General features: G+C 43.0%; 1 protein-coding gene across 1 annotated transcript in view; it reads right to left on the bottom strand.

Annotated features, from left to right (window-relative positions):
* Positions 1 to 7492: 7492 nt before the first annotated feature.
* Positions 7493 to 14242, bottom strand: part of ATP13A4 (ATPase 13A4) — a 38133-nt gene continuing 31383 nt past the window's right edge. The window contains exons 26-30 of the mRNA XM_038145849.1: positions 13050 to 13224; positions 12411 to 12619; positions 11377 to 11465; positions 9813 to 9893; positions 7493 to 9420 (exon numbers count right to left, since the gene is read on the bottom strand). Coding sequence (XP_038001777.1) covers positions 9199 to 9420; positions 9813 to 9893; positions 11377 to 11465; positions 12411 to 12619; positions 13050 to 13224 — 776 coding nt within the window. The 3' untranslated portion in view covers positions 7493 to 9198. The remainder of the gene's footprint in view (positions 9421 to 9812; positions 9894 to 11376; positions 11466 to 12410; positions 12620 to 13049; positions 13225 to 14242) is intronic.

Genomic DNA, 14242 nt, shown 5'->3' with positions numbered 1-14242 from the left:
GAATCTCCTTATCCTAAACAACCAGTGGGTGACAGGTCTCCATGCCTTCACATACAGTTCCCCAGGCAGAGGATGGAAACCTAGGGATTTTCTGAAACTTGAATATTGAAAGCATATTATTAGTGGGACTGCTTTTAAGAGGGCCAAATAGTACTCCATGATTAATTCTCATGAGTTCATCTTGGTGTGAAGTAACTGGGATGGGAGTCCTATTTAGCAATTGCTGTGTGAGCAGAAACAGCCCCATTGGAGAGGAAACAACCCCCAGCAGGGTTCTCAAAATATCCTGGTGATGTGCTGTGGGAGAAGGGTTGTGAGGCTGCGGTGTGGAAAGGGAGTGCATCTGCTTGGGCTGGTGCTGCTCACTCACAGGGCTGGATAAGCACTGCTAGCCCGCTCCCAGTGGTCCTGAGAGCAAGCCATAAGGAGCCCCAGCTTCACTTCCAGCTGTGGATTGTACAATTGCATAGCCACAGGCACTTTGTCCTTCCCACCTTGGTGTTAAAAATGGGTAAGTCGGTTAGATCCTTTCGACGCCATGCCTCAGCATAACTCAGAGATTCATGCCCCAGACTCTTTCTATGAAAGAAACTTCTTTCTGTTTCTTTTGTCTTTCAGCCCAGCCTTGAGGTTTATTCCCTCCTGGGCATGCAGTTCAGACTGAAGACATGCAAGGCTGGGCTGGGTGAAGACACTGTAATTTCATCACAGAAGTTAATTACCCCCCTAAGGAGCTGCTGGCTGACAAGGTGTGTCTGCCAGACCACAACATGGCCCATCACCCTTTAGTCTGGCCTGTTAAGGAGAATTTTAAATAGATATATTTATCTTTGATCACCACTAGATCCCCTGTTACTAGCACAGGCACAGGCACAGTGAAATAAATCTGGAAGCAAGCAGCTCTATTAAAAAGCACAATGAATCCAGGAGCTGTTGTGCCTCTGAGCCATCAAAGCCTCTTCTGTTTCCAGCACATTATACCTTGTTCTCAGCCTGATCAAAACTGGCTTATTAATTGATTAATACTTAAGAGACACTGTGAAGCTGCTAAACATCACATAAAACCAACAAATATTTATATCTTATTAAACATAAAATAGGATATTTTGTAAGTAGAATTAAATTCCTTTACTGCCTCACAGTTTTAAGCTTAGCTGACAGCTAGTCTTACGATGTATTTAAAAATGTGAACATTTAGGAAAGGGTAATTATGCAAATAGTCTAATGAGATCCATGCACAGCAGTAGCTCCTCCTCGTGTTCTTGGCAAGAGGTCGCCAGCACCTTCTGAGCTGGATGCACATTGGACGTGTCTGCAAAAAGAGCTTTACATTGTGACACCTTCCAGAGGATGGTTTTAATTACATGAATTTGTTCTGACACATGGATCCAGTTTTGTTCTGCTGCTTATGTGAGACACGGCCTGCGAGGGGTACCTTGGTGAAAATCACTCTGGCACTGGCGGAGCTGCCTGTCCTTTGGTGGGCTGTGAGCCTGTTCAACGTGCACCTCCTCAGAGGGGCCTCCCCAGAGCACTGGAGGAGGGCCAAGAAGGGATTGTACTACAGGCCTGCAGTCTGGTCCCACTGGAGGAGCATTTTATTGGTTGACACTTATTAATTTCATCTCATTAATTTCCATCAGATAGTAATTTCCTCTCTGCTTTTTTAAGAAGTATTGGGAATGTGATTATTCTCCTCTTGCAATGAATTTCTTCTTTCATTCATTATGGCATAATTATCTCTGTGGTGCTGAAGTATCTGGTGTACTAATAACTACTAATGATCCTGGGAGCTGATATGGGGTGTATGATTTGTCCTGGCCACTGGAAAAGATTAACACTTTGAGCTTGGCATCACATGCACCAAAGTGCTGAAATCTGTTTTTGTATTTTGCAATATGAATTAAATAGCACTATGTTTAATATAATCAACTTTCATGTTTATACGGTTATTCCTTTATGATTTCAATGGTCTTTAGGCTTGGAATTGAGATCTAGCCTGCCAGAGTTTAGGGAAGTCCCTAAAGACATGTGACCTTTGCAGCTCTGATCTGTGGTCTCATGGATTTTGCAGAAGGTAGGTGATATTTGACAAGCACCAAAATCAGCAAGACTTAATTTCAACAGAAGGAGCATTATCCTAACATTTACAAGATGAAAGGTTTATTGACTAGATTAAGAATATTTATTAACGGTGCTGAGAAGGACATAATTGAACAGCCCTGTGCACATTCTCCTGATGCCCTCAGGGTAATTAAAAGCACTCAGGCTGCTGCTGAGTTCCGTTCGCCTTGAATTAGCAGCCTCCTTTGTGGCTACACCTGCCACAGCAGTGCCCAGGCGTCTTCCTCAGAGGGAAGGAGCTGAGGAGGAAGCAGGGACACCCATCACACCCTGCCTCCCTGAAAACACCTGGGTATCTCTCTTGAGAAAAGGGTTGACAAGGAAGGAGAAGAAATGGCAAGGTAGTTAACTAGAGGTAGAGGTCCAGAACCACTCCAGGCCGGGACATGGCAGAGAGAAGAGCAGCTCCTTTCCTTCTCTTGCCTCCTCCCAGCCCTGGTACAATAGGTTGTGTACGTTGTGTTTGAGGAGGTTGGGTCACATTTTGTCCCTGCACCAAGTTTATGCCTTGCAGGGTCTTGATGTTTAGGGCTAACACTGGCCTCTCTGCTCTGTGTGCTTGAGCTGAGCTGCTGCAACAGCAGAATCCAAAAACTAAAAAAATACATATTCTGTCAAGTAACTCCATTTACTTATGTATACATTTTCACTTTCTGCTCCTAGGAGTACATAATTGCTACTTGTTTTTAATGGGGCTAAGAAAGTCATATTACACAATGACAGTGTCCAAAAGCTTAAGACAACTGTGAATTATTCAAGCCACAGTTTTTCTCCCTTCTGCTGCAAACTACACTAATAAATAGTAAACAATTTGCTGTCAGAACAGATAGAGACACCTCCCTTTCAGAGAACTTTTGCATTTCTATCTCCAGTGCTGCACCTGAGAACATCCCTTCATTCACAGTGCAGCTTCCATCAATCAGGACAGCATCACAGGGGAGACAGAACCTTTTTCCACCTAAAAGAAATATGTCTCCAGGGGCTAAGTAACAAGATTCCTGTAGACCAATAAAAAAATGAACTTGACTTGTGCACAAGTTTTGGGCACTTAAAGCAAGTCTCAAGACACACACAGTATCAGCAGTCTTCTCCACTGTATTACTTTAAACCAGTGCTTCTTAGAAATAATACTGGCTGAAAAATAACAGCTCAAATATCAGCCCTTTAAACCTCTCTCTCCAAGTGAAAAGAAAGCACAGGCTGGGACACATACCAGATGTGTCTAGACTCCTTAAAAACCACTTGCAAACTGCTTGACAAGATTGTGTTATCAGCCTATAGCAGAGCCTTCCTATAGGAGGCAAGTCTTGGAAGGCCAGAATTGTTATCTAGTTGTTTGTTTGTAAAATTATATTTCCAAGCTCTTCTAGACTCTTAAAATAAATTAGTGGTTTCAACTGTGTAATGACAGATGCTGCAGATACAGATGCATCATTACTGCATCATACAGGCTGTGTCCACACTTCTTGCTGCCCTGCCCACCTCACCTCCCTCTGCCCCACTCCTCCTCTGGTGTGCAATTCCAGACATATTTCAACATGTTCGTTCATTATACAGGCTGGTGAGGAAAATAAGATGCAGGTGACTCCCTCCTCCCTTGGTGCAGATGGTAACCTGAACTTTGTTATGCTCCCCAGCAAGGTGGTGCAGCTTGGGAGGCTGCTGTGGATGGGAAAGTGACTGCAGCAAGACACCAGTAGTCAACAAGAAACAGGAAGTTACAGTTCTGTGCTAACAGCATAGAAACTGAACTCAGAGTTACCCAGGGAGGTGTCACATCACTCATGAAAAGTCAGGATGTGAGTTCATCGAGTTAACATAGAACAAGCTGCGGTGGGAACATGAATCCAATTTTCTGTTTGATTCCAATTCATTCCCCTGTATCTCCCTTGGCCCTCAAGGAGCAATGCCTGATTCATGCCAGAGTCAGTGCCCTAAAATGTAGCCTTGCTGTCTGCAGTCCCTCAGTAGAAGGTTTATTTGTGCTCAACAGTTGCAGGATATCAACAGAACCACCAAGTTGTAAAGACTATAGTTACAAAACTGCCGTTGCAAGAAGAAATACAGAAATTCTAATTTAGTTGGGTGTCTGAGCTTTGCCAGTTCTAATTCATATAACTGGATCTCCTGAGGTAATGATGAAGTTAATTGTCATTGCAAGTTCATTAGACAGAATGCCTTATCTTGATTTCAAAATTGCAATCGCAAAATGATGGACACCGGTACTTAACTACAAAGGTACACTGGCATATCTGAGTGTTTGTTCAGCATGGGAGTGCTACTCATCCTACAGATATTGGAGATACAAAAATGTGATGTGCAGCCAACACACCTGTGCAGGTAAAAGCCCCAGCTTTTCACATGGACTTTGCCAAGATCAGTGAGAGGCAGCAATAGAAGTTCTCCTGGGCAGCACTCCACGGACAGCACTTCAGCTTCTCCAGGAACCTGTCAAAAGGCTGAATCTTGCCCCTGCCCTTGCCCAGTAATTCAGCTCAGGAACAATGATTTTAGCAGTGAATTTGGAGGCAACATAAGTTGTGACTGGCTCTAAGCAGCACGTGATCTTGACAAACAGGTCAGTGCACCTCAGAGCTGCCATCCCTTCACTCCCTCCACCACCTCTAATCACACCATGCCATCTTCAGGAATTGCAATTCTGTGTTGACCTCCAAGCCTTATGTCTTCCTAAAGATTAATAAAACATTAATAAAACATTTATCAGGAGTCAGGAAGCCCCTTGCCTGGCTGGTGACACTGTGCTGGGGACACCTCAGGACACGGTTGTTCCTCCTGGCTGCTCGGGAGCAGCTAATCAGCTTACACATGTCTGTAGCTAGAAAATGTTGGCAGACAATTCTCTTGGGCAGCAGCTGTGTTGGACGCCAGACTTTGTCATGACTGTAAGTCACATGATTTCCCAGCAGAGCCATCCAACAAAGGCAGCATTTCTGATGACACGTAACTGCTACTCAGGACACAGTACCCAAATATGGGAGAGGGAGAAGACTGAGTTAGCATAAAGGTCTCTGATATTTTATGATTTAAGAAAGTCACAGTGAATATGATATTTATTTGGAAGAAAAGAACCTAATGGTCTGTAAGGTCAGCAGTAATCAGCCTTAGACTACTGCTAAAATAATGGTTTGATTTCCTTGTGCTTGCATACTTTTAGCTGCTTTACATTCTGTCAGCCTTATAACAGTCATCACTCACTTTTACATTTTATGTTAAAACAGGCCACAAGCCCCACAGATATCCGAGAGCATAATTTTTATTATTGTGGTACCTAAATAGCAGCAAAAGTTTTAGATTATGTTTTTTGAGATTTCCTCATCACTCTGATTCTCTGAAGTAGTGACAGACTATTCTGGAGAGCTAGTGGAACTAAAACAGCCATTGAAAGTGTTTTCTGCATAAAGATTGGAACTGAAATGAATTATTCATCTCACAAATTTGTCCCTCATTGCAAATTTAATGCATTCTTCAACATTCACTAGAACAAAGAGAAAGACACTAAATCAGGGTGCCAACCCTTGGACATTGGAGATGTATCTGGACTGAACTACCACAAGCTTATGAGGACCAGTCTGCCTCCAGGCACTACCATTAGTATTTCAAACATGAGGTTTCAGCCTTGGATGGAAGTGCAAAGCTCAAATTAAATAAACTTTTCAGAGTGCCACACTGGAGTTCTCTTCAAAACCTCTCTCCAGTGGGCACTGAAAGGTTGGTAACATCAAATCTAACCCTTTTCAAGAGCCCTGGAATTTTCATGAATTTTGTAGTGTTTCAAACATCCTTCAGTAAAAGTTCAGGCACATACTAGTTTAGAATCCCAGCATTTAAAGGCGTCTCCCATTTTAAGGACACTCATGTAGCATCCATAGCCCAGTAGAGTGAACACAGACAGCATGACAATATCCTGTATACAGAAACATATCTCAGGTATTTCTATATGCAAACTCAGCAAGTAACTATCCATAATTGTTTCCCCTCTTATCCACAAGATGTATTTGTTATGTCCTCTGTAGACGAAGATCGGTGCTGCAATATTACCCTATTTATGCAGAAAAAAAATCCCATGTCTATGTCATGGGAGAAAAGGAAGTTATGAGGTGAAAAAGCAATTAGAAACAGCAATTTTGCAAATATTTCCCTCTGTGCTTTACTCTGCTGTTGAGGCCACAAGCAAGCCCAGCAGCAGCATTTCTCTGGTCATTTTTAGTTTCTGGACTACTAAACCAAGGCTGTTAAAGAGGAATGAGTGTGCTGGACTAAAATAAAGATCATTAGCAAGAGCCTCCATGAAAGGGCAGTTGCGATTTGGCTGTGGTTGCAGCAGCTGCAAAAAGCCCGAACACTCCAGGTCTGTGTTGCTGCTCAGTCAGGAGGCAAGATGTCCCTGTCCACAGGAAAAGTTCTGTCAGGAATGAGGGCCGACAGCAGAGGAGAAGGACATCCATCTTTGACAGTACTGCTCTCCAAAAAGAGACACAGTCACCATAAGGGAAATATTTAGCTGTTACAAGTATGCAGCACCTCCTTAGCTTCCTATCATTCCCTGCAACCTTCTGCCAGGAATGCTTGCTAATAGCCAAAAAAGAGGTTCACCAGCTTTCCACCATCGATTATGTCTACGAAGTATTAGTCACCCCATTCCAAAGCACCCAGGTGAAATCTTCACAACTGTTCCCCCAAGTGCTGGCCTGACTCACTGACCTCTTTGAAAAGGAGCAGAGGTGATTACTGTGCTTAGAGGTTAAACATTACCTGGCATCTGAATTCTGCTCTCTTGCAGGTAAGGCTGTGTTTCAGCGGCAGGCAAGCAGATCTTTATCTCCTCAACCCAACAATTACCACAGGCTTACCAAGACTTGATACTTTTATAGTGTCAGGGATATCTAAACATAAATCACATGCCTGGTCTGCAATGCTACTGCTGCTGTCACTGTATCACATGCAGCAACATATTCGTTTTGTCAGGGAATTTATAATAGGACAGTGAATTTTGTCTTCAGAAAATGTTATTGTATCTAAAAGACAGGATGTCAGGAGTACCTCCACTAACCTGCTCCTTGGTGCCTCAAGCTGTTAGGAATGCAGAGGGCATCCAGCCTTCCCCTTCCAGTGACTTTTGCTGTGACTGGGAATCCATGAAAACTTTGGAGCCTTGTGACAGGCATTTACCATTAGGTAAACTATTGTAGCTAGGAAGGTATTTACTCCATTTGCTTATGTCAAACTTGTCAAAAACAGATGATAAAATTGCTTTGAATCAAATAACTAGGTTTTTTTCAAGTTGAAATATTGTTTGGTTAAGTTTGTTGGGTTTTTTTCTTTTTCTTTCTTTATTCTTTATTTTCTTTATTTTCTTAGTTATTTTAGGTTCAGGCTAGATTATTTTCAGACTCTACTCTGGTGCAGATATGTTGACTCAAAACAACGATTTCTTCTGACTTGCCCTCTGTTTCCCAAGCTGATTTTTAAATCTAAAAACCAAATAAGTCTTTCCCATGATGCCAAACTTCCCTGTTTCCTGGCTTTTTGTGGCAGCACGTGAGCGCTTTAGCACACAATGGTGGGAAAATACAGTCTCCATTAATAAAGTGCTTCTCAGATCCACCCAGTAAAAACATGGGCTAGCTCCAACAGTGGAAAACAAACTGTGAAGTCAACTCAAAAAGCACAGCTCCCCTGCAAATCTTATCCAAGGAAGGAAGTGTTCCTTTGGGCCAAAGCCCTTCTGATTGACTATCTTGTTTCATCCAGCTGGGGACCAAAATTGCAAAATGCAGTGAGGAGAAATGTAGATTAACATCAGTGGGCTAAGAGAGTGTGTGCAGGTAGAAGCTGCTTTTTTTCTTAGTGGGTAACACTTGTGGGAATGTGCAGTATTGTTGCATTTCTGTATGGCAAATACAGCACAGCAAAGTGAGTAAAATTCTCCATCAAAGGTTAACAGATGAGGGATATGAGCTGATGATTGAATTGCATCTACAATTATGGAGAAACCACAGACTAAACCTCAGATGGTTCAACTTAAGAGCACGCCACAGAATTTTTAAAAAATTATTTTGAGGCCTAGCTCGCTCCACATCTTTTATTTCAGGCCTTAGGTTCTTGAGGTTAATAACCCCTTCAATGTTTGCCTCCTTTGGCACTGGTAAAACTGATGCCAGGAGGCAGGCCAGCTGTGCAGAACCTGCCCTGGTAAAGAAAGCTCACACCACATGGGACAGCATGTCCTTGACGCATGAGATCATAATTTGTAATCAATACATTCCATTCTACAGTTTAATGGATAGCCTGAAAAAATACCTCCTGCCAAAAAAAAAAAAAAAAAAAAAAAAGTTAAATAAGAAATTATTCTGCTTTGCAGGTTAATAATTTTTTTTACCCATAAAATGCAAATATCACTTGCTAAAAACTAAGAGGGCAAACAGGTTTCCTGGTAGCAGTGAGCCAGCAAGAGAGTGCTTCCTGTTCCCATCATGGGAAAAGCACGGTGGTGCTGGGAGTAGACACTTCCAGAAAGCTTTGGCTGTTTGCAGATCCTCTCAGCTCTGGAAGCCAAGTATTGCCAGGAGGGTTAAAACCTCCAAAAATAATCAAGACACTGAGAAGCAGCATCTGAAACTCCCCGAGGAATCCCAGGGACACCTATGCTCAGCAGTCTCTATCAGAAGTTCTTACTGTTTCTCAAAGGGGAACTGCCCAGGGAAGTGCTGCTATTGCAATTAGCTACTTCTCATCTGGAGCATGTCCCACCCTTAGGGACTGCACAATGCAGTTCAACAGAGGGACGCAGCAGTGGGGTGTTTCAACCACAAATACTTTACCAGTATTCAGCTGGCAGCCATTTGTACATGGGCAAGGGGACAGAGGAAACATCATTGTGGCTTTATGTTACTGCAGAAGATTTTGTGCTTCCAGTTAATTTAGGTGTAAGCAAGAGCTGGTTACTCCTAGAATGGGAGAGCAGTAATGAGTCAGCCCTTTCTCTTTTTAAGTCATTGAGTCCTTTTAAGATCAAATTCAACTGTCCTGGGCATGTGTCCACTACAGTTTCCTTCAGAGTGAGTCCTCACTGCTGTCAAATGTTGGATTGCTATGGCCTCCCATATTTCCTTCTACTGTTACTGCCACAGATTCTGAGAAGAAGGTTTCATTGAGAGGTGGCCAGGCTGAGTCCTGCTCCAACACGAGCTGCAGTCTCTTGTAGTGGCTCTTTGAGTGGTACCGGAATGTCTTTTTCAGAAGCAGCCACAGGGGTCTGTTCTCAATGACAGCTTCCTATAAAGGTAAAAGCAAAAAGAGGGTTTAAGAGGAGCTGGACAGCCATTTACTCTTCATCCAGAGTACAAACATGGGGCAAACAGTGGAGACCCAGATCTCTCACCTGCCCAGCTTATCTATGTCCCTTAAACAGCCTTTTAGTGACCACGTTTCATACCAGCTCCACCAGAGCTCTCCACCAGAGGAAAGTAAAGGTAGCAGGGCCTTGCGTTCCCTTATCATTCAGATGGAGCACTTTAAGAAAAGGGAGCAAGGCTGAGGTAGCAGCAATTACTCCTCTTTTACTAGATATTCCCAAATTGGGCTGAGGAGGAGGGAGAAAGAGCTAGACTTGACTATTTTTCCTCACAAATTAGTGCTGACCAGCACATCCAATGATGCACACTCACCTCGACAATGAAGGACACAGCCAGTGTGACTGCAAGCATTCCCACCATGGAGATTCGCCACGTGGTAGGGGTGCAAACGAGCTGGGGAAAAAGCAGGAGAAGCTATTCAGTAATGAGTCCACAGTAAAGACTGGGGGGTACTTGTGCAATGGAACACAGAATCATTTAGGTTGGGAAAAATCCTAAATGTCATTAAGCCAAACCATAAACACGGCACTGCCAAGTCCACCACAGTGCCACAACTACACATCTTTTAAATACTTCCAGGGATGATGGCTCAACCACTTCCCTTAGCAGTCTGCTCCAGTCTGTAACCCTTTCAGTTAAAAATTTTCCTTAATCTCCAGTCTAAACTTTCCTTGGCACAACCTGAGGCCATTTCCTCTCCATCACTTGTTACATGGGAGAAAAAAAGTGACACCCACCTTGCTACAACATCCTGTCAGGAAACTGTAGAATTAAGATCTCCCCTGTGCCTCCTCTTCCTGAGACTAAACAAACACAGCTCCCTCAGCCACTCCTTACATGACTTGTGTTCCAGATCTGCAGCAGCTTCATGTCATAAAAAGCCAAACTCCCAAACTGGCTTACCCTGCTGATGAGTTAATACTGCTATTTGTCTTGAGGAATTACTGATAAAGATGCTTTTAAATCTATGATGCAGTAGAGAAAATCATTATTTAGAACTGCAAGAGGAAATCGTACTGCCTTTTTACTTTCAAATATTAAGAAATAGTTCAAGCTGAGTATTTCAGCCCCAAACCCAGTTCCCGCTTCCCAGAGATGGGACTGGCTTTCTGGCTGTCGCCCAACTGCTTTTGGAGATGCAGCTCAGATCCCCAATTTGGATCAGCAGTTTCTCCAGGGCTAGGCTGTTGCAGAGGTTTTTATTGGTACTCCCTCCTTTTCTCTTCTCAGCGATTCCAGTGAATTCCCTCCAGGCTTCTTGGGCTGGGAGTTTTGCAATTCTCCCCAAATGCATTTTACTCCCTTGCAGCTGCAGTGCTGAAAAATGTCCTGTGCCACCACAGCCCATTACAGGACGATGACTTGCTTTAAAGTGCCATCTCGTGGCAGGTTCTCTCACTGAGTTTGCCTGCTGAGCCGGGCTCTGCAAATAGTTACAGGCAAGAGTGGGCTGTTTGACATTTAAAATCGAGACTCGGACCCTTTGACTATCTTTCTTTTTACAAATCCCATTAATCCCAAGAACGTGGTGCTTTATTTTAAACTCAGAGAGCCCAGCCCTGTTCTGCTCCTGGCTTCACAAGCCACCAACATCCCACAGCTTAGTGATGTTATCTTCTGTTCCTTGTATAATGTGCTGAAACAATCAAAATTGCATGTGTAGCTATCCGACTGAATGCACAGACATTCGTTTGGAGTCACTGTATTACCAGAAGTTTCTACAATCCCATCATCTGAAATCCACCTCTTTAAATATGATTTGTCTTTAGAGATGCCATATCTCCCTGCAAAAGTCTGTGCCTCTTGTTAAAACAATCCCAGTGTGCTTATAATGGACTGGCAGTAGGAAGAAAATCCCTTTTGGAACAATACTCACATCCATCTTGGAGTAGAGATCATCAATGTCAGCAAACATCAGGAAGAGGCAAATGCCCAGCTGCCCTATGAGCACCAGTATGAACACATCTGAAGGGATAAAGCAAAGAAAGAAACCCACAGATTTATGAGCAATATCAGTGGTTTGCCTTTACTGTAGAAGATTGTAATAATTTTCTGTGTTACACAGTCATCAAAAGAATCCGTGAGATATAAAGGAATTTTCAGCAAGAGAAAAATGAACAGAGTAAAACCCCAGCTTTACTAAATCAAGTGGATATACATGAGTGTGGGACAAGCATAGTAGCCACAGATTTAAAACACCAAATGAGTATTTTGAACAATTGATTTCACCTTCTATATCTGAGAAGCTTTATAGCTTTCCAGTGAGTCTCTCTGATCACAGTATATTCTGTGATTCAGAAAAATGGCCAGGGTATAGTCTTGATCTTGTTAATATGGTTAGGAATGCTGCCTTCAACCTCAGTGATGTCAAGACTTTGGTCCTGATCAGGATCTAAAGAGTCTAAGTAATGGAGAACCTATTGCCTTCTCCATCTGTAGGTAAATGTTCCAATGATGAGAAAATTCATTTTCTCTTCAGCTGGCATGCACCGAACTTTATCCTCCACCCACTCATTTGTGTTTTGCCTTGTTTTGGGAGAATGATGACCCACTTTTCTGCTCTCTACAAGGAATGTCCCCTCCTCACTATTACTATACCAAAACATCAAAGCCATGAAACCTGCTGCATTATTTTAATTTTTCAGTAAAAAAAATTTAAAAGAGCTGAAGAGAGTTTTGTCTAAGAGCATGCTGCAGTATTTGTCCCAAAGAGAAAAAAAACAGCTCTTCCATGACTCACTGCATCTTCTGGAAGTGTCACAAACATATGTGCTCATCTTCCCTTCACATGACAGTCTCTCTCCTGATTTTCTGGCTGACATAATTTTGGTCAAGTTTAATTTTTCCCTATTAAACTGGCCTCCTTATGTAAGTTGACTTATAGATCATTTCTTCTCTCCCCATACTTACAGTTGGTGTAGATGGGTTGCCTGAAGGGCTTTCCCTTGGAAAACACTAGTGCTACAATGAGGCAATTGATGGTACTTAGCAGCCACACTGTGGTGTTTTCATAGCTCTTGAAGCCATTGTCTGTTTGCTCATGGGCTCCATCTCTCACCCCGTGGAGCCCCATGCTGGAGGATGAATTCCTCTCATGGTTGTTCACTGACAGGCAGGCGCTGAAAAAAGAGTGTCACACTGCTCAGGGAATGATCATTGTCCTGGTTATTTCCCCCAGCTTCCACTATTAACTTTCAGGAGTCCTCCCTCACAGCCATGGTATAGGTTATTGGCAATGCCCACAACCTCACCACTGGCTGAGCTTGCTGAACTTGTTAGAGCTTGAGCTCAGACCTGGTCTCTCCTGCAAGCAAATCTTCCTCTCTGTGCTCAGCAGAAGCATTCTCACCACATGGACTGTGTGTGGCAGGTTGCTGGAGAGCTTAGGGACCTCAGGCAACACTGGTTAAAGTGTTTGCACCATGTGGGCAGCACAGGGTCTGCTGCAGCTGCTCATCAGGCCTGCAGTTCAGTTGATCAATAGTTTCACACAGCATTGCCCCACTAGGTCAGCCCTGTGGTACCCAGAGTCCCAGAAAGGGGTCCTACCTGTGTATATCGGTCTGGGAATACCAAGGCTGCTCCTGGACCACCACGAACCCAAAGATCTGCATGCTGAGGCTGAAGAGGATGTTAAGCACAACAGAGAGCAGCAGTGGGGGTGAGATGAGCTGGCTTGGAGGCCTGTAGGGGACCAGCTTTGGATAGGCACGTGTGAAACTCACTGAAATATACACAGATGTGTTTACTCGTGTGTCCAAAATACAAGCAGTGATGCTGTGTAATACTGACTGTATCAATGGCACTTTTGCAGGCTGTAATATTCTTAATAAAACATACAAAGATTGTATCAAGTACAAAACACAGAGTTGTTTTCTTACAAAATCATATTGACACAGAAGAGGTTAATTAATGTCATTTATCATGAGGTATTTTTGAAAAATAAAATGTTGTCTTTTTATTTTATTTGGCTACTGTCAGGCCCAAGATTATGAACATATACTTATGCTCTTTTATTCTCTTTCTGTCACTTGTCAGCTGTGGCTTGGGATTTTTTGCTGCCCATGTTCTGTTCATCCTCCTGAACTAAACACAACCAGGTTATTTGAGCTGGAGAAGGACAGCACTACCTGACATAACAGGTTTTCCTCTGTTCTTAGGTTTAACAAAATTATCCAGACTTTGAATAAAAGAGTTATGCACAAAGCTTTGATGCAATTCCAGATAAACTACTTACAGCAAGGTAGCTTTTGGCATGCAGTGTTGTTGTGGCTGATCTTTCAGGGCTTGATTTCATCAAAGCCTTTTCCTATTGTCTGTGTTCCAGCAAGGATGGAACATACCAGGATGTGGTTTTGCTATATGCTTTTCATGGCCCTGTCCTTGCCATTCCTGCTTCTAAAACTTTCCCTCCACTTATTCTGTCTCAATGACATTGTCTTTCTTTTTTTGCCTCAGCACTGGGTTCCACTCTTATTCTTGGCTTACAGCTCTGCTCTGTAGTGTCTGACATCTGTCATTTCTTTCTTCTCAATTTTCACCTCTCTTTTCTTTCAGGGCTTGGTTTACACAGCTTCAAATGTGAGCTGGACTCATCAAAGCTAATCCCTACTTTTTCATTTGGGGATGGAGTCAGGAGTCTTCTTAATCTGCCTTCCTAAGACAACAGGAAAGTGCCTGAATAAACTTTCCACTGCACTTGGTGTGGGTTTACTCCTTGGTTCTAGAGATGACAGCCCAGT

This window comes from Motacilla alba, chromosome 9, assembly GCF_015832195.1.
Source record: "Motacilla alba alba isolate MOTALB_02 chromosome 9, Motacilla_alba_V1.0_pri, whole genome shotgun sequence".
Taxonomy (NCBI): Eukaryota; Metazoa; Chordata; class Aves; order Passeriformes; family Motacillidae; genus Motacilla; species Motacilla alba.
Note: the sequence above shows the minus strand (reverse complement) of the source record. Positions and strands in the feature narration are given on the sequence as shown.